Source organism: Oncorhynchus keta, unplaced genomic scaffold (assembly GCF_023373465.1).
Source record: "Oncorhynchus keta strain PuntledgeMale-10-30-2019 unplaced genomic scaffold, Oket_V2 Un_scaffold_8424_pilon_pilon, whole genome shotgun sequence".
Classification (NCBI taxonomy): domain Eukaryota; kingdom Metazoa; phylum Chordata; class Actinopteri; order Salmoniformes; family Salmonidae; genus Oncorhynchus; species Oncorhynchus keta.
Window position 1 is genome coordinate 196,748 of NW_026291005.1, and position 21,096 is coordinate 217,843.

The 21,096-nt window shown below is 43.6% G+C and overlaps 1 protein-coding gene across 1 annotated transcript; it reads left to right on the top strand.

The window, feature by feature from the left end:
• The first annotated feature begins 7,145 nt into the window (after positions 1-7,145).
• dnajc25 (DnaJ (Hsp40) homolog, subfamily C, member 25) lies at positions 7,146-20,288 on the top strand. Its single transcript, XM_052517509.1, is given in 5 exon segments — positions 7,146-7,492; positions 9,666-9,818; positions 10,986-11,383; positions 11,385-11,454; positions 15,524-20,288. Coding segments are annotated over 5 exon segments (1,044 nt in total). The 5' UTR covers positions 7,146-7,192; the 3' UTR covers positions 15,647-20,288.
• Positions 20,289-21,096: the final 808 nt, after the last annotated feature.

The window sequence follows — 21,096 nt, forward strand, 5'->3', positions numbered from 1 at the left end:
AGATTTTCCATTTCGGTGCCCATCACTAAGTGAATGGATTAATTTGATGAGGGATTGAAACTAATTCATGTACCATAAAGTGTGTTAAAACATTCATTTGTATTTTATAAATTGGTGACTGTAGTGGTGACTAGTGACTGTAGTGGTGACTGTAGTGGTGACTGTAGTGGTGACTAGTGACTGTAGTGGTGACTAGTGACTGTAGTGGTGACTGTAGTGGTGACTAGTGACTGTAGTGGTGACTGTAGTGGTGACTAGTGACTGTAGTGGTGACTAGTGACTGTAGTGGTGACTGTAGTGGTGACTAGTGACTGTAGTGGTGACTGTAGTGGTGACTAGTGACTGTAGTGGTGACTGTAGTGGTGACTAGTGACTGTAGTGGTGACTGTAGTGGTGACTAGTGACTGTAGTGGTGACTGTAGTGGTGACTAGTGACTGTAGTGGTGACTGTAGTGGTGACTAGTGACTGTAGTGGTGACTGTAGTGGTGACTAGTGACTGTAGTGGTGACTGTAGTGGTGACTAGTGACTGTAGTGGTGACTGTAGTGGTGACTAGTGACTGTAGTGGTGACTGTAGTGGTGACTAGTGACTGTAGTGGTGACTGTAGTGGTGACTAGTGACTGTAGTGGTGACTGTAGTGGTGACTAGTGACTGTAGTGGTGACTGTAGTGGTGACTAGTGACTGTAGTGGTGACTGTAGTGGTGACTGTAGTGGTGACTAGTGACTGTAGTGGTGACTGTAGTGGTGACTAGTGACTGTAGTGGTGACTGTAGTGGTGACTAGTGACTGTAGTGGTGACTGTAGTGGTGACTAGTGACTGTAGTGGTGACTGTAGTGGTGACTAGTGACTGTAGTGGTGACTGTAGTGGTGACTAGTGACTGTAGTGGTGACTGTAGTGGTGACTAGTGACTGTAGTGGTGACTGTAGTGGTGACTAGTGACTGTAGTGGTGACTGTAGTGGTGACTAGTGACTGTAGTGGTGACTGTAGTGGTGACTGTAGTGGTGACTAGTGACTGTAGTGGTGACTGTAGTGGTGACTAGTGACTGTAGTGGTGACTGTAGTGGTGACTAGTGACTGTAGTGGTGACTGTAGTGGTGACTAGTGACTGTAGTGGTGACTGTAGTGGTGACTAGTGACTGTAGTGGTGACTGTAGTGGTGACTAGTGACTGTAGTGGTGACTGTAGTGGTGACTAGTGACTGTAGTGGTGACTGTAGTGGTGACTAGTGACTGTAGTGGTGACTGTAGTGGTGACTAGTGACTGTAGTGGTGACTGTAGTGGTGACTAGTGACTGTAGTGGTGACTGTAGTGGTGACTAGTGACTGTAGTGGTGACTGTAGTGGTGACTGTAGTGGTGACTAGTGACTGTAGTGGTGACTGTAGTGGTGACTAGTGACTGTAGTGGTGACTGTAGTGGTGACTAGTGACTGTAGTGGTGACTGTAGTGGTGACTAGTGACTGTAGTGGTGACTGTAGTGGTGACTAGTGACTGTAGTGGTGACTGTAGTGGTGACTAGTGACTGTAGTGGTGACTGTAGTGGTGACTAGTGACTGTAGTGGTGACTGTAGTGGTGACTAGTGACTGTAGTGGTGACTGTAGTGGTGACTAGTGACTGTAGTGGTGACTGTAGTGGTGACTAGTGACTGTAGTGGTGACTGTAGTGGTGACTAGTGACTGTAGTGGTGACTGTAGTGGTGACTAGTGACTGTAGTGGTGACTGTAGTGGTGACTAGTGACTGTAGTGGTGACTGTAGTGGTGACTAGTGACTGTAGTGGTGACTGTAGTGGTGACTAGTGACTGTAGTGGTGACTGTAGTGGTGACTAGTGACTGTAGTGGTGACTGTAGTGGTGACTAGTGACTGTAGTGGTGACTGTATTGGTGACTAGTGACTGTAGTGGTGACTGTAGTGGTGACTAGTGACTGTAGTGGTGACTGTAGTGGTGACTAGTGACTGTAGTGGTGACTGTAGTGGTGACTAGTGACTGTAGTGGTGACTGTAGTGGTGACTAGTGACTGTAGTGGTGACTGTAGTGGTGACTAGTGACTGTAGTGGTGACTGTAGTGGTGACTAGTGACTGTAGTGGTGACTGTAGTGGTGACTAGTGACTGTAGTGGTGACTAGTGACTGTAGTGGTGACTGTAGTGGTGACTAGTGACTGTAGTGGTGACTGTAGTGGTGACTAGTGACTGTAGTGGTGACTGTAGTGGTGACTAGTGACTGTAGTGGTGACTGTAGTGGTGACTAGTGACTGTAGTGGTGACTGTAGTGGTGACTAGTGACTGTAGTGGTGACTGTAGTGGTGACTAGTGACTGTAGTGGTGACTGTAGTGGTGACTAGTGACTGTAGTGGTGACTGTAGTGGTGACTAGTGACTGTAGTGGTGACTGTAGTGGTGACTAGTGACTGTAGTGGTGACTGTAGTGGTGACTAGTGACTGTAGTGGTGACTGTAGTGGTGACTAGTGACTGTAGTGGTGACTGTAGTGGTGACTAGTGACTGTAGTGGTGACTGTAGTGGTGACTAGTGACTGTAGTGGTGACTGTAGTGGTGACTAGTGACTGTAGTGGTGACTGTAGTGGTGACTAGTGACTGTAGTGGTGACTGTAGTGGTGACTAGTGACTGTAGTGGTGACTGTAGTGGTGACTAGTGACTGTAGTGGTGACTGTAGTGGTGACTAGTGACTGTAGTGGTGACTGTAGTGGTGACTAGTGACTGTAGTGGTGACTGTAGTGGTGACTAGTGACTGTAGTGGTGACTGTAGTGGTGACTAGTGACTGTAGTGGTGACTGTAGTGGTGACTAGTGACTGTAGTGGTGACTGTAGTGGTGACTAGTGACTGTAGTGGTGACTGTAGTGGTGACTAGTGACTGTAGTGGTGACTGTAGTGGTGACTAGTGACTGTAGTGGTGACTGTAGTGGTGACTAGTGACTGTAGTGGTGACTGTAGTGGTGACTAGTGACTGTAGTGGTGACTGTAGTGGTGACTAGTGACTGTAGTGGTGACTGTAGTGGTGACTAGTGACTGTAGTGGTGACTGTAGTGGTGACTAGTGACTGTAGTGGTGACTGTAGTGGTGACTAGTGACTGTAGTGGTGACTGTAGTGGTGACTAGTGACTGTAGTGGTGACTAGTGACTGTAGTGGTGACTGTAGTGGTGACTAGTGACTGTAGTGGTGACTGTAGTGGTGACTAGTGACTGTAGTGGTGACTGTAGTGGTGACTAGTGACTGTAGTGGTGACTGTAGTGGTGACTAGTGACTGTAGTGGTGACTGTAGTGGTGACTAGTGACTGTAGTGGTGACTGTAGTGGTGACTAGTGACTGTAGTGGTGACTGTAGTGGTGACTAGTGACTGTAGTGGTGACTAGTGACTGTAGTGGTGACTGTAGTGGTGACTAGTGACTGTAGTGGTGACTGTAGTGGTGACTAGTGACTGTAGTGGTGACTGTAGTGGTGACTAGTGACTGTAGTGGTGACTGTAGTGGTGACTAGTGACTGTAGTGGTGACTGTAGTGGTGACTAGTGTAGTGGTGACTAGTGACTGTAGTGGTGACTGTAGTGGTGACTAGTGACTGTAGTGGTGACTGTAGTGTGACTAGTGACTGTAGTGGTGACTGTAGTGGTGACTAGTGACTGTAGTGGTGACTGTAGTGGTGACTAGTGACTGTAGTGGTGACTGTAGTGGTGACTAGTGACTGTAGTGGTGACTGTAGTGGTGACTAGTGACTGTAGTGGTGACTGTAGTGGTGACTAGTGACTGTAGTGGTGACTAGTGACTGTAGTGGTGACTGTAGTGGTGACTAGTGAGTGGTGACTGTAGTGGTGACTAGTGACTGTAGTGGTGACTGTAGTGGTGACTAGTGACTGTAGTGGTGACTGTAGTGGTGACTAGTGACTGTAGTGGTGACTGTAGTGGTGACTAGTGACTGTAGTGGTGACTGTAGTGGTGACTAGTGACTGTAGTGGTGACTGTGACTGTGAGTGGTGACTGTAGTGGTGACTAGTGACTGTAGTGGTGACTGTAGTGGTGACTAGTGACTGTAGTGGTGACTGTAGTGGTGACTAGTGACTGTAGTGGTGACTGTAGTGGTGACTGTAGTGGTGACTAGTGACTGTAGTGGTGACTGTAGTGGTGACTAGTGACTGTAGTGGTGACTGTAGTGGTGACTAGTGACTGTAGTGGTGACTGTAGTGGTGACTAGTGACTGTAGTGGTGACTGTAGTGGTGACTAGTGACTGTAGTGGTGACTGTAGTGGTGACTGTAGTGGTGACTAGTGACTGTAGTGGTGACTGTAGTGTGGTGACTAGTGACTGTAGTGGTGACTGTAGTGGTGACTAGTGACTGTAGTGGTGACTGTAGTGGTGACTAGTGACTGTAGTGGTGACTGTAGTGGTGACTAGTGACTGTAGTGGTGACTGTAGTGGTGACTAGTGACTGTAGTAGTGACTGTAGTGGTGACTGTAGTGGTGACTAGTGACTGTAGTGGTGACTGTAGTGGTGACTAGTGACTGTAGTGGTGACTGTAGTGGTGACTAGTGACTGTAGTGGTGACTGTAGTGGTGACTAGTGACTGTAGTGGTGACTGTAGTGACTGTGACTGTAGTGGTGACTAGTGACTGTAGTGGTGACTGTAGTGGTGACTAGTGACTGTAGTGGTGACTAGTGACTGTAGTGGTGACTGTAGTGGTGACTAGTGACTGTAGTGGTGACTGTAGTGGTGACTAGTGACTGTAGTGGTGACTGTAGTGGTGACTAGTGACTGTAGTGGTGACTGTAGTGGTGACTAGTGACTGTAGTGGTGACTGTAGTGGTGACTAGTGACTGTAGTGGTGACTAGTGACTGTAGTGGTGACTGTAGTGGTGACTAGTGACTGTAGTGGTGACTGTAGTGGTGACTAGTGACTGTAGTGGTGACTGTAGTGGTGACTAGTGACTGTAGTGGTGACTGTAGTGGTGACTAGTGACTGTAGTGGTGACTGTAGTGGTGACTAGTGACTGTAGTGGTGACTGTAGTGGTGACTAGTGACTGTAGTGGTGACTGTAGTGGTGACTAGTGACTGTAGTGGTGACTGTAGTGGTGACTAGTGACTGTAGTGGTGACTAGTGACTGTAGTGGTGACTGTAGTGGTGACTAGTGACTGTAGTGGTGACTGTAGTGGTGACTAGTGACTGTAGTGGTGACTGTAGTGGTGACTAGTGACTGTAGTGGTGACTGTAGTGGTGACTAGTGACTGTAGTGGTGACTGTAGTGGTGACTAGTGACTGTAGTGGTGACTGTAGTGGTGACTAGTGACTGTAGTTGTGACTAGTGACTGTAGTGGTGACTGTAGTGGTGACTAGTGACTGTAGTGGTGACTGTAGTGGTGACTAGTGACTGTAGTGGTGACTGTAGTGGTGACTAGTGACTGTAGTGGTGACTGTAGTGGTGACTAGTGGTGACTGTAGTGGTGACTGTAGTGGTGACTAGTGACTGTAGTGGTGACTAGTGACTGTAGTGGTGACTGTAGTGGTGACTAGTGACTGTAGTGGTGACTGTAGTGGTGACTAGTGACTGTAGTGGTGACTGTAGTGGTGACTAGTGACTGTAGTGGTGACTGTAGTGGTGACTAGTGACTGTGGTGTGGTGACTAGTGACTGTAGTGGTGACTAGTGACTGTAGTGGTGACTAGTGACTGTAGTGGTGACTAGTGACTGTAGTGGTGACTATTAGTTTAATGTATATAGAGGTATTGACTTCAGGACCATGGATAGTTGAATGTATATAGAGGTATTGACTTCAGGACCATGGATAGTTGAATGTATATTGAGATATTGACTTCAGGACCATGGATAGTTGAATGTATATAGAGGTATTGACTTCAGGACCATGGATAGTTTAATGTATATAGAGGTATTGACTTCAGGACCATGGATAGTTTAATGTATATAGAGGTATTGACTTCAGGACCATGGATAGATGAATGTATATAGAGGTATTGACTTCAGGACCATGGATAGTTGAATGTATATTGAGATATTGACTTCAGGACCATGGATAGTTGAATGTATATAGAGGTATTGACTTCAGCACCATGGATAGTTGAATGTATATAGAGGTATTGACTTCAGGACCATGGATAGTTGAATGTATATAGAGGTATTGACTTCAGGACCATGGATAGTTGAATGTATATTGAGGTATTGACTTCAGGACCATGGATAGTTGAATGTATATAGAGGTATTGACTTCAGGACCATGGATAGTTGAATGTATATAGAGGTATTGACTTCAGGACCATGGATAGTTGAATGTATATAGAGGTATTGACTTCAGGACCATGGATAGTTGAATGTATATAGAGGTATTGACTTCAGGACCATGGATAGTTGAATGTATATTGAGGTATTGACTTCAGGACCATGGATAGTTGAATGTATATAGAGGTATTGACTTCAGGACCATGGATAGTTGAATGTATATAGAGGTATTGACTTCAGGTCCATGGATAGTTGAATGTATATAGAGGTATTGACTTCAGGACCATGGATAGTTGGATGTATATTGAGGTATTGACTTCAGGACCATGGATAGTTGAATGTATATAGAGGTATTGACTTCAGGACCATGGATAGTTGAATGTATATAGAGGTATTGACTTCAGGACCATGGATAGTTGAATGTATATAGAGGTATTGACTTCAGGACCATGGATAGTTGAATGTATATAGAGGTATTGACTTCAGGTCCATGGATAGTTGAATGTATATAGAGGTATTGACTTCAGGTCCATGGATAGGCACCCCATTTTAAGCAGTTTGACCACAGTGAAAGGCCAGCAACACTCCGTATTATTCAGAGCCCCATGAAATGACACCATATACACATTCTACAGACCCAACTGAGTTTTCCCAAACTACAATAGTCTTGCTCTATTCCATATACAGTGATTTCCATTGGAACATGTTTTAAAAACCCACATGTAATGTAACTTAAATATTAACACATATGAATCATTATTCATGTTTGGACAAGTATTTGTCATATATCATTAATAAATAAAGGTTATTGACACTTTTCTACCACTACGTGTGGAATTTTGGGAGGAACGTTTCCGAAATCCGTAACCCGGAAGTATTTGTTTTATTTTTTTATGTTGCTGACGAGACGTGGATCAAATTCTGCGACTCATCAAGTGGTGAAAATGGCTGCACTCACCGAGTATGGTCGACACTGTGGTCAATCGACAGGCATTATATTCATTGTGGTGGTGGTTTTCGTACCGTCTGCCACGGCGCTTATCGAGGGACTGTATTGTGGCACCCAGATTTGTTACGATGTTCTCGGAGTATCGAGGGACGCGGTTAAATCGGACATCGCCCGGGCTTACAGACAGATCGCCAGAAAGTATCACCCGGACAGATTCTCAAGTCTTGCAGGCGAGACAAGAGAAAGTGCTCATCAAAAATTTCTGCTCATTGCGACTGCATATGAAACGTTGAAGGTAAGTGGAGAAACCTGACATTTTGATTCGTTTCAGCTAATCTTTTCAAAGTAAAACGCTGCTTCTCCGGTCAGGTAGTTTACCGTTAACTTGTGTTGTATGCCAATGTGGCACTTTTCTCAACTCCGTCAAAAAAAAAGTCCTTCAGTCAATTTGATCGTTTTGCCTTCTAGTGTACAAATACTGTAAATGACTGTGTTATGAATAAACCTGAACGAGTTCAAAGTCAAGTTATCATTGGGATGGTTTGTTTCCTTCACATGCAGGTAGAGGCAGCCCGATCAAATCTCAGACACCCAAGATGTTGGGAAAAGTTGTTGTAGTGGTTCAGATGAGCAGTATGTATCTGGAGGTTGACATGGTCATCTCTGAATCAGATGATCAGTATCTAATCAGAGAGGATCCACTGACATGCCTTTTGTCAGATGAGGCAAAGTTGGGAGGGTTCATGCTTACCACTCCACCTAATAGTGAGTTTACGTTGACGCGTGAGGATTGGGAGAGGGTCCTTTCAGAAAGAAGTGGTAGGTAATTTTTAAAAAGTTCCTATGGCCTATTTTGCACCGCCGATAAGCCGCGTCGAGAAAAGTTGGATCCTCGACCTTTAAATACATTTTAAAAAACGAACAGTTTTTTTTGTGTGTGTGTCCTTGGCCTCGATAACCACTACGGTGTTATTGCGGAAAATAGTACGCAGCATCATCTGGATAGGTGTTCGAAAAATGTTTTAACATTTACCTTTATAACATTTCTGCCAAACCGTCCACGCATACAGTTTTGACGCATACGTTCGATAAATCCAACGTATGAACCACACAGAACGCGCAGCCTCTGCAACGCGCAGCCTCTGCAACGCGCAGCCTCTGCAACGCGCTGCCTCTGCAAGGAAAACGCAGCGTTCCATTGGAAATTAATGTACTTCTGGTGAACCAAAATGCAATGACGCTGTCGATCACACGGAGGCGTTATGAGAGGGCAAGGCGGAAAAAGCCTTTTACACAGTGGCATGCAAGACTGTTTTAATACCAGTTATCGGAGAGAACTGTTATCTTAAAGGCAGGACTGCACTCCAACTCTGATAGGCTTGATACATACAGTACCAGGCAGAACTTTTAGAACATTCCAGGGTTTTTCTTTATTTTATTTTTTTTACTATTTTCTACATTGTAGAATAATAGTTAAGACATCAAAACTATGAAATCATGTAGTAACCAAAAAAAGTATGCAAATCAAAATATATTTCATATTTGAGATTCTTCAAAGTAGCTACCCTTTGCCTTGATGAAAGCTTTACACGGGCTTGGTATTCTCTCAACCAGCTTCATGAGATAGTCGCCTGGAATGCATTTCAATTAACAGGTGTGCCTTGTTAAAAGTTGTGGAATTTCTTTCCTTAATGCGTTTGAGCCAATCAGTTCTGTTGTGATAAGGTAGGGGTGGTATACCGAAGAGATGGTGACACTGTCTGTGATTTATTTAGATTTCAAGGCACACTTAACCAGCATGTCTACCACAGCATTCTGCAGTGTTACGCCATCCCATCTGGTTAGGGCTTAGTGGAACCATTATTTGTTTTTCAACAGGACATTGCCCCAACACACCCAGTCTGTGTAAGGTCTATTTGACCAAGAAGGAGAGTGATGTAGTGCTGCATCAGATGACCTGGTCTCCACAATCACCCGGCCTCAACCCAATTGTGATAGTTTGGGATGAATTGTACCGCAGAGTGAAGGAAAAGCAGCCAACAAGTGCTCAGCATATGTGGGAACTCCTTCAAGACTGTTGGAAAAGCATTCCCCATGAAGCTGGTTGAGAGAATGCCAAGAGTGTGCAAAGCTGTCATCAAGGCAAAGGGTGGCTACTTTGAAGAATCTAGAATAGAAAATATATTTTGATTAGTTTAACACCTTTTTTTGTATTTTTGGTTACTACAAATGTTTTATTTCATAGTTCTGATGTCTTCACTATTATTCTTCAATGTAGAAAATAGTAAAAAAAAAAAAAATCTTGAATGAGTAGGTGTGTCCAAACTTTTGATTGGTACTGTACACACAGCTCTCAATCATTCTGATACGGAGATATCTTCTTGTAACTTGTACCTTAGTACATGGCCTATAGCAATTAGCTAGTCGTCATAATAGTGTTATAAGGGTCATTTCCTCCTGTGTCTCAGGATGAGGAGTCCCGTAGAGACTACGACTACATGCTGGACCACCCTGAAGAGTACTACAGCCACTACTACACCTACTACAGGAGACGACTGGCGCCTAAAGTGGACGTACGGATTGTCATTCTGGTCACCGTGGTTGCTATATCCATCTTCCAGGTAGGATCATACACATACTCGTATAGTGCACTATAAAGGGAACAGGGTAGCATTTGGGACGCAGTGTGTGTTTGCTTAATACCAATCATGAGCAGTAGAATGTCACCGTTTTGGAGGTTACGAATGGTACCGTTTGGACAATGTAAGGTTAGGAATCGCACCGTTTGGTACATAGCAGTGTGTGAATAATCAGAACGGTTCTGATAGACCCATAGGAACCCATTTCCTCCCCAGCTCCTGAGATGCACTCTCTGAACTCTCTAAATGTCATTTCTGTTTTTCAGTGGAAACTGTTTAGGCTACAGAATAACTATGCAGACTGCAGTGGTGGACAAAGTACCCAACTGTCATACTAAAATACTACTTGAGTAAAAGTAAAGATACCAGAATAGAAAATAACAGTCACCCAGTAAAATACTACTTCAGTAAAAGTCTAAAAGTATTTTGTTTTAAATCTACTTAAGTATCAAAGGTATATGTAATTGTTAAAATATCATTAAGCATCAAAAGTATAAATCATTTCCAATTCCTTATTTTAAGCAAACCAAACGGCACCATTTTCTTGTTTTTATTTATTTACGGATAGCCAGGGTCACACTCAGACATAATTTACAAACGAATCGTGTGTTTAGTGAGTCCGTCAGATCAGAGGCTGTAGGGATGACCAGGGATGTTCTCTGTTTAGTGAGTCTGCCAGATCAGACGTAGTAGGGATGACCAGGGATGTTCTCTGTTTAGTGAGTCCTCCAGATCAGAGGCAGTAGGGATGACCAGGGATGTTCTCTGTTTAGTGAGTCCTCCAGATCAGAGGCAGTAGGGATGACCAGGGATGTTCTCTGTTTAGTGAGTCCTCCAGATCAGAGACAGTAGGGATGACCAGGGATGTTCTCTGTTTAGTGAGTCCTCCAGATCAGAGACAGTAGGGATGACCAGGGATGTTGTCTGCTAAGCATTCAAAATGTAACGAGTACTTTTGAGAGTATGGAGTGAAAAGTACTTTAAAAAAATAAAAACATTTTTAGGAATGTAGTGAAGTAAAGGTTGTAAAATAATATATAAATACTAAAGTACAGCTACCCCCAGAAACTACTTACAGTAAGTCGTTCTTTAAAGTATTTTTACATCATTACTTTACACCACTGCCTGATTGTAATTTTCCTGCTTCAGTACTACAGTTGGTGGGCCAGCTACACTGAAGCCATCAACTACCTGTCAACAGTCCCCAAGTACCGTATCCAGGCGACGGAGATAGCCAAGCAGCTGGGTCTCCTGAACAAGACAAAAGAGAAGGGCAAGAACCGGCGGTCCAAAGAGGAGATCCGGGAACAGGAAGAAGAGGTCATCCGTGACATCATCAAGAACAAGATCGACATCAAGGGAGGCTACCAGAAGCCTAAAATCTTGGACATCCTGCTCTGTCAGATTGTCCTGTTCCCTTACTGCCTGTGTGCCTATGTGGTCTGGTACTGTAAGTGGATCTACAGGTTCACCATCTGCAGAGAGGAGTACGGAGACGAGGAGAAGCTCTACATCATCAGGAGGAACATGAAGATGTCTCAGTCTCAGAGACAGTCTGGAGGCAGAGCAGAGAGACACCTTACTGGAGAGGCAGCTCTGGATCAAAGACAACTATGAGGTCTGTAGTAATGTTCTCTGTAGTAGCAGTAGTAGCAGTAGCTGTAGTAGCAGTAGGGATGAGCAGCTGGATAGTAGCAGCTGTAGTAGCAGTCCTAGCAGCTCAGAGCAGTAGGGATGACCAGGGATGTAGTCTGTTTAGTGAGTCCTCCAGATCAGCAGACAGTAGATGACCAGGAGTTGTCTTTTGAGCAGTAGTGGAGCAAAAGTACTTTAAAAAATAAAAACATTTTTAGGAATGTAGTGAAGTAAAGGTTGTAAAATAATATATAAATACTAAAGTACAGCTACCAGCAGAAACTACTTACAGTAAGTAGTTCTTTAAAGTATTTTTACAGCAGCTGTTACAGCAGCAGCACCTGCTTCAGCCTAGCAGCTGTGTAGCAGCAGCAGCTGTAGTAGCAGCAGCTGCAGCAGCAGCACTTTACTGCCTGATTGTTTTCCTGCTTCAGTACACAGTTGGTGGGCCAGTACACTGAAGCCATCAACTACCTGTCAACATAGTACCGTATCCAGCGACGGAGATAGCCAAGCAGCTGGGTCTCCTGAACAAGACAAAAGAGAAGGCAAGAACCAGCAGGTCCAAAGAGGAGATCCGGGAACAGGAAGAAGAGGTCATCCGTGACATCATCAAGAACAAGATCGACATCAAGGAGGCTACCAGAAGCCTAAAATCTTGGACATCCTGCTCTGTCAGATTGTCCTGTTCCCTTACTGCCTGTGTGCCTATGTGGTCTGGTACTGTAAGTGGATCTACAGGTTCACCATCTGCAGAGAGGAGCTGTAGCAGGCAGCACGAGTAGCAGCAGCTAGTAGCATCATCAGGAGGAACATGAAGAGCAGCAGTCTCAGTAGCGCAGCAGCTGCAGAGTAGCAGCTCAGCAGCAGCAGAGCACAGTACTGTAGCAGCAGCAGCAGGAGCAGCAGACAACAGTAGCAGGAGAAGCAGTAGCAGCAGCAGCTGAGGAACATGAAGAGTCAGCAGTCTCAGCAGACAGTCTGGAGCAGCTGTAGCAGTAGACAGCAGCTGGAGTAGTAGCAGCTCTGGATCAAAGACAGTAGTAGTAGCAGTAGTAGTAATGTTGCTGTAGTAGCAGCAGTAGCAGTAGTAGTAGTAGCAGCTGTAGTAGTAGTAGCAGCTGTAGTAGTAGCAGCAGTAGTAGTAGTAGTAGCAGTAGCAGCTGTAGTAGCAGCAGCAGCTGTAGTAGTAGCAGCTGTAGCAGTAGCAGTAGCAGTAGCAGTAGTAGTAGCAGTGGCAGTAGTAGTAGCAGCTGCAGTAGCAGCAGCAGCAGTAGCAGCTGTAGTAGCAGTAGCAGCTGTAGTAGTAGTAGCAGCTGCAGCAGTAGTAGCAGCTGTAGCAGCTGCAGTAGCAGCAGCAGCAGTAGTAGTAGCAGCTAGCAGTAGCAGCAGCTAGTAGTAGCAGCAGCAGTAGTAGCAGTAGTAGCAGCAGCAGTAGTAGTAGCAGCAGCAGCTGTAGCAGCAGCAGCAGCAGCTGTAGTAGCAGCAGCAGCAGCAGTAGTAGCAGCAGCTGTAGCAGTAGCAGCTGCAGTAGCAGCAGTAGCAGCAGCAGCAGTAGCAGCAGCAGTAGTAGCAGTAGCAGCTGTAGTAGTAGCAGCAGTAGCAGCTGTAGTAGTAGTAGCAGCTGTAGTAGTAGTAGCTGTAGCAGCTGTAGTAGCAGCAGCTGTAGTAGTAGCAGCTGTAGTAGTAGTAGCAGCTGTAGCAGTAGCAGCTGTAGTAGTAGTAGCAGTAGCAGCTGCAGTAGCAGCTGTAGTAGTAGCAGTAGCAGCAGTAGCAGCAGCAGCTGTAGTAGTAGCAGCTGTAGCAGCAGCAGCAGCAGTAGTAGCAGCAGCGCAGCAGCAGTAGCAGTAGCAGTAGTAGTAGCAGTAGTAGTAGCAGCTGTAGTAGCAGCAGCAGCAGCAGTAGTAGCAGCAGCAGCAGTAGTAGCAGTAGCAGCAGCAGTAGCAGCTGCAGTAGCAGTAGCAGCAGTAGCAGCAGCAGTAGTAGTAGCAGCAGCAGTAGTAGCAGTAGCAGCAGTAGTAGTAGCAGCTGTAGTAGTAGCAGCAGCAGCTGTTGTAGTAGTAGTAGCAGCTGTAGTAGTAGCTGTAGTAGCAGCTGTAGTAGCTGTAGCAGCAGCTGTAGCAGTAGTAGCTGCACCAGTAGCAGCTGTAGTAGCAGTAGTAGCTGTAGTAGTAGCAGCTGTAGCAGTAGTAGTAGTAGTTGTAGTAGCTGTAGTAGCAGCTGTAGTAGTAGCTGTACCAGTAGCAGCTGTAGTAGTAGTAGTAGCTGTACCAGTAGCAGCTGTAGTAGTAGCAGCAGTAGTAGTAGTAGCAGTAGCAGTAGCAGCAGCAGCAGCAGCAGCAGCAGCTGCAGCAGTAGTAGTAGTAGTAGTAGTAGTAGTAGCAGTACCAGTAGCAGCTGTAGTAGTAGCAGCTGTAGTAGTAGTAGCAGCAGTAGCAGCAGTAGCAGTAGCAGTAGTAGCAGCTGTAGTAGTAGTAGTAGCAGCTGTAGTAGTAGCAGCAGCAGTAGTAGTAGCTGTAGCAGTAGTAGTAGTAGTAGCAGCTGTAGTAGTAGTAGCAGCTGTAGTAGTAGTAGTAGTAGTAGTAGTAGTAGCAGCTGTACCAGTAGCAGCAGTAGCAGTAGCAGCTAGCAGCTGTAGTAGTAGCAGCAGCTGTAGTAGTAGTAGCAGCTGTAGTAGTAGCAGCTGTAGTAGTAGCAGCTGTAGTAGTAGTAGTAGCAGCTGTAGTAGTAGTAGTAGTAGTAGGAGCTGTAGCAGTAGCAGCTGTAGTAGTAGTAGTAGCAGCTGTAGTAGTAGCAGCAGTGTAGTAGTAGTAGTAGTAGTAGCAGCAGTAGTAGTAGTAGCAGCTGTAGTAGTAGCAGCTGTAGTAGTAGTAGCAGCTGTAGTAGTAGTAGTAGTAGTAGTAGCAGTAGTAGTAGTAGTAGTAGTAGTAGTAGTAGCTGTACCAGTAGCAGCTGTAGTAGTAGTAGCAGCAGTAGTAGTAGTAGCAGCTGTAGTAGTAGCAGCAGATGTAGTAGCAGTAGCAGCTGTAGTAGTAGTAGCAGCTGTAGTAGTAGTAGTAGTACCAGTAGCAGCTGTAGCAGCAGTAGTAGTAGTGTACCAGTAGCAGCTGTAGTAGTAGCAGCTAGTAGTAGTAGTAGCTGTAGTAGTAGTAGTAGTGCTGTAGCAGTAGTAGTAGCAGCTGTTGTAGTAGTAGTAGTAGTACCAGTAGCAGCTGTAGTAGTAGTAGGAGCTGTACCAGTAGCAGCTGTAGTAGTAGTAGCAGCTGCTGTAGTAGTAGCAGCTGTAGCAGTAGCAGCTGTAGTAGTAGCAGTAGTAGTAGTAGTAGCAGGAGCTGTACCAGTAGCAGCTGTAGTAGTAGCAGCTGTAGCAGTGCAGTAGTAGCAGCTGTAGTAGTAGTAGTAGTAGTAGCTGTACCAGTAGCAGCTGTAGTAGCAGATGTAGTAGTAGCAGCTGTAGTAGTAGCAGCTGTAGTAGTAGTAGTAGTAGTAGCTGTACCAGTAGCAGCTGTAGTAGCAGATGTAGTAGCAGTAGTAGTAGCAGTAGCAGCTGTAGTAGTAGTAGTAGTAGTAGCTGTACCAGTAGCAGCTGTAGTAGTAGTAGTAGCAGTTGTAGTAGTAGTAGCAGCTGTAGTAGTAGTAGTAGTAGTAGTAGTAGTAGTAGTAGGAGCTGTACCAGTAGCAGCTGTGTAGTAGTAGCAGCTGTAGTAGTAGCAGCTGTAGTAGTAGTAGTAGTAGTAGTAGTAGTAGTAGTAGGAGCTGTACCAGTAGCAGCTGTAGTAGTAGTAGCAGCTGTAGTAGTAGTAGTAGCAGCTGTAGTAGTAGTAGTAGCAGCTGTAGTAGACTACACACACAAACAGTGGAACACTTTGCATCAGATATTACAATGTTATAACAACAGAACAATGTGAACATTTATATCTTAAGCCGAGTTGGTACAAAGGGAGGCTCGAGAGAGAGAGTATCTCCATTTAAAAATAATGATGCTTTCTCTTTGGTGCCTTTAAAAGAAAACATGTGTTTGTATATTTATATTGCATGATGTTGTTGTACAGGTATACAAGGAAGAACAGGAGGAAGAGATGAAGACGAAGATGGCCCTGGATCCCAGGTGGAAGAGGTACCGACGGTGGATGAAGAATGAAGGACCTGGACGGCTCACTTTTATTGACGATTGACAACAAATGCCGATCGACAGTCACACCTGACTTGTGGCAATACTTACAGATACACACTGTGTTATACCGATACAGGGCATTCGGAAAGTATTCAGACCCCTTGACTTTTTCCACATTTTGTTATGTTACAGCCTTATTCTAAAATTGATTGAATAAATGATTTATTGAATCTACACACAATACCCCATATTGACAAAGCAAAAACGGATTTATTTTTTATTTTTTGTGTGCCTGGCCAAGCGATTGCTTAGTTTGTCCGGGCAGCCAGCTCTAGGAAGTGTCTTCTTCTATTTAAGAATGATGGAGGCCACTGTGTTCTTGGGGATCTTCAATGCTGCAGAAATGTTTTGGTTCCTTCCCCAGATCTCTGCCTCAACACAATCCTGCCGTATTAAAAATGTAAAAAACATTTACGTAAGAATTCAGACCCAATACTGAAATATCACATATACATTAGTACTCAGACTCTTTACTCAGTACTTTGTTGAAGCACCTTTGGCAGCGATTACAGCCTCAAGTCTTCTTGGGTATGACGCTACAAGCTTGGTACACCTGTATTTGGAGAGTTTCACCCATTCTTCTCTGCAGATCCTCTCAAACTGTCAGGATGGATGGGGAGCATCGCTGTAAAAGCTATTTTCAGGTCTCCAGAGATGTTCAATTGGGTTCAAGTCCGGGCTCTGGCTGGTCTTCTCAAGGACATTCAGAGGCTTGTCCTGAAGCCACTCCTGCGTTGTCTTGTCTGTGTGCTTAGGGTCGTTGTCCTGTTGTAAGGTGAACTGTCTCCCCAGTCTGAGATCATGAGCGCTCTGGAGTAGATTTCCATCAAGGATCTCTCTGTACTTTTCTCCGTTCATCTTTGCCTCGATCCTGACTAGTCTCCCAGTACCTGCCTCTGAAAAACACCCCCACAGCATGATGCTGCCACCACCATGCTTCACCGTAGGGATTGTGCCAGGTTTCCTCCAGGCGTGACACTTGGCATTCGGGCCAAAGAGTTCAATCTTGGTTTCATCAGACCAGAGAATCTTGTTTCTCATGGTCAGAGTCCTTTAGGTGCCTTTTGGCCAACTCCAAGCAGGCTGTCATGTGCCTTTTTACTGAGGAGTGACTTCCATCTGACCACTCTATCATAAAGGCCTAATTGGTGGAGTGCTGCAGAGATGGTTGTCCTTCTGGAAGGCTCTCTCATCTCCACAGAGGAACTCTTGAACTCTGTTAGAGTTACCATTGGGTTCTTGGTCACCTCCTTGACCAAGGCCCTTCTCCCCCGATTGCTTGGTTTGGTCGGGCAGCCAGCTTGAGGAAGAGTCTTGGTGGTTCCAACCTTCTTCCATTTAAGAATGATGGAGGCCACTGTGTTCTTGGGGACCTTCAATGCTGCAGAAATGTTTTGGTACCCTTCCCCAGATCTGTGCCTCGACACAATCCTGTCTCAGAGCTCTACGTACAATTCCTTCGACCTCATGGCTTGGTTTCTGCTCTGACATGCGCTGTCAACTGTGGGACCTTATATAGACAGGTGTGTGCCTTTCCAAATCATGTCCAATCAATTGAATTTACCACAGGTGGACACCAATCAAGATGTAGAAACATCTCAAGGATGATCAGTGGAAACAGGATGCACCTGAGCTCAATTTTGAGTCTCAGAGCAAAGGGTCTGAATACTTATGTAAATAAGGTACTTCTGGTTTGTATTTTTACTACATTTGCAAAAATGTCTAAACATTGTATTGATTGAGGAAATAAAAGTAATTCAAAACATTTTAGAATAAGGCTGTAATGTATCAAAGTGGACAACAGATACACTGTGATGAAATATATACAGACACAGTGTTATACAAATACACTGTTTGCATACCTGAGTGTTTGTGAATACATCTACTGGTGTGTGTGTGTGTGTGTGTGTGTGTGTGTGTGTGTGTGTGTGTGTGTGTGTGTGTGTGGTGTGTGTGTGTGTACAGACCATTGACAATAATGCCTGTTTGTATGGAGAATTATTTTCATAGATATTGTATTGGGGATGTTTTCAAGCCGATGAAAGGTACTATACTGTATAACTAATAAGATGTATTGAAGCCTTATACAGCCTATCGAGAGCTGACGACTAGAAGGGTCTATCTGCAAAAAGATCATTCTGAGATAATTGGCTTTCAAGTTCTGAACCCTCATTGGTTTAAACGGTGGCGGCTATTTTTTTAAACTCTTGTAATTCTTTGGAACTTAACATGAATTGTGGTACTCATGAATTGAGTACTATATACGTAGTGTATTTAGAGTATTATATACGTAGTGTATTTAGAGTATTATATACGTAGTGTATGTAGAGAACATTGTATTTAGAGTACTATGTAGTATATGTAGAGAACATTGTATTTAGAGTACTATATATGTAGAGAACATTGTATTTAGAGTACTATATAGTATATGTAGAGAACATTGTATTTAGAGTACTGTATATGTAGAGAACATAGTATTTAGAGTACTGTGTAGTATATGTGGAAAATATAGTATTTAGAGTACTATGTAGTATATGTAGAGAACATTGTATTTAGAGTACTATGTAGTATATGTAGAGAACATTGTATTTAGAGTACTATATAGTATATGTAGAGAACATTGTATTTAGAGTAGTATATAGAGAGAACATTGTATTTAGAGTACTATGTAGAGAACATTGTATTTAGAGTAGTGTATATATAGAGAACATTGTATTTAGAGTACTATATAGTATATGTAGAGAACATTGTATTTAGAGTAGTATATATAGAGAACATTGTATTTAGAGTAATATGTAGAGAACATTGTATTTAGAGTACTATGTAGTATATGTAGAGAACATTGTATTTAGAGTACTATGTAGAGAACATTGTATTTCGAGTACTATGGAGTATACGTAGAAAACATTGTATTTAGAGTACTAGGTAGTATATGTAGATAGAACCTTCTAGCCCCAACCTCTGCTGGTGTTTGTGACGCCTTTCATAATATGACCTTTCAGCTTTCTGCTCTACAGGGAAAAGCTCATGGTATGAAAGAGTCAGAAGTATTTAAAACCTGCGTGGAGGAACTGTTCTTATTACTGTTCCACCCCTCTGGGGCGGAAGGGTAGCCTATTGGTTAGAGCGTTGGACTAGTCACCGGAAGGTTGCAAGTTCAAACCCCCGAGCTGACAAGGTACAAATCTGTCGTTCTGCTCCTGAACAGGCAGTTAACCCACTGTTCCCAGGCCGTCATTGAAAATAAGAATTTGTTCTTAATTAACTGACTTGCCTAGTTAAATCAAGGTAAAATACAAAATAAAATAAAACATTACGATGTCTGTATCCTAAATGGAACCCTATATAGTGTGCCAATTATGGTCAAATCTAGTGCACTATATAGTGCGCCACTTCTGGTCAAATCTAGTGCACTATATAGTGTGCCACTTCTGGTCAAAACTAGTGCACTATATAGTGTGCCACTTCTGGTCAAAACTAGTGCACTATATAATTGCTTGCTGTTTGGGGGTTTTAGGCTGGGTTTCTGTGCAGCACTTTGAGATATCAGCTGACGTAAGAAGGGCTTTATAAATCAATTTGATTTGAACTGAACTGAAAGTACTGGTTCACAAAATTGTACAAAGTATTCAGAACTCAGTAAAAATGAGTCCTGGGTCTGTGGTATTTGTTCTACCCTCATCCTTTACTTTAAATATTGACTTTGTTGCATGTTAACAGCCAACCAATCAAGCTTCATTTGACCTCTCCTGTAATAACATGGTATATTACGGAATAGTTGGGTACGTGTGGAGCTTTTGTTGGATTGAAAACACAAACCAATGATTTAAAAAAAAAAATGAAACCAGAGATTCTTGTTGGTACTGCATTGGCTTTACTTCACTGTCCGTCTCTGTCTGTGTCCCACATGGACCCTATTTCATATAGTCCTGCGATACCAGGGCACATAAGACTTTGGTCAAAAGTAGTGTACTATATAGGGAATTGGGCTTTGTCCCAAATACACCACCTATGTTTATTGTTTATCATGTAACCATAACATGATGAAATCAAATCTGCCCCTCAGACTGTGGTTGCTACACATCATTTACAATTCAATGTTAAATCGCCTCTGTAGTATATGTTATAGTAATTAGCAACATCAACAAGAATTTAGTGTTGTTCAACTATTTCTCACTTTAGTTGGAACTAATGTTTGGGGGAGGGAAACATTTTTATTTCTAAACATATTAAAATAATAGTATAGTATATTTTAAATGTCAGGGTACATGCCATTACAAAAAACAAAAAAAACCTGTCAGAAACGGAATGTATTTGCTTGACTGCTGGACACGTGATTACAACCAGACGCTTCAAACCTGTTGCGTTCCAGCGGAAGTCCTTCGTCGCCCGTGGAGATGTCAGCAACGATCCGTTGCTAAAGGAAAGACGGGCTGAAACGTTTTGCATAGTTAGATTTCGGGTATGTGAATTGCATATACGATGATTGTTAAACGTGTGGGTGATGAACAGTTTCAGGCAGCGCTTGTGTTGTCCACTGTGATGTGATGCTGTGACCAACATTGGCCTGGATGCTTCCGACAGAGAAAAGGACGTTTTTATTAATTTAGGAGCCTGAGCTAAATAAAATGTAAAAAAAAGTACACGGTTTGTCTGTCACTTATTATTAATGCTATGCTATTGCTATTTTACGATATTAAAGGGCTGCTGTCAAAAATAGCAACATTTAGCTAAATTGTGTCTCCTGACGTTCTGGTCATGTGTCAACGTTGCCTTTGCTGTTTCTATCATCGCAGTGATTTACGGTAATGACACGGTAATGGCACGGTAATGACACGGTAATGACACGGTAATGACACTGTAATTACACGGTAATGACACGGTAATTACACGGTAATGACACGGTAATGACACGGTAATTACACGGTAATGACACGGTAATGACAGTGCATTCGGAAAGTATTCAGACCTTTGACTTTTTCAAAAAGTTTTTTTTTTTTTAACATTACAGCGTATTTTAAAATGGAGATGAAAAAAAAAACATCAATCTACACACAATATCCCATAATGACAGCGAAAACAGCTTTGTATAAATTTTTGCACATTTATAAAAATACAAATACCTAAGTATTTGGACCCTTTGCTATGAGACTTGAAATTGAGTTCAGGGTGCATCCTGTTTCCATTGATCATCCTTGAGAAGTTTCTACAACTTGATTGGTGTGCACCTGTGGTAAATTCAATTGCTTGGACATGATTTGGAAAGGCACACACCTGTCTATATAAAGCCCCACAGTTGGCAGTGCATGTCAGAGCAAAAACTAAGCCGTGAAATCAAAGGAATTGTCCGTAGAGCTGCCCCTCAGGATTGTGTTGAGGCAGAGATCTGGGGAAGAGCACCAACATATTTCTGCAGCATTGAAGGTCTCCAAGAACACAGTGGCCTCCACC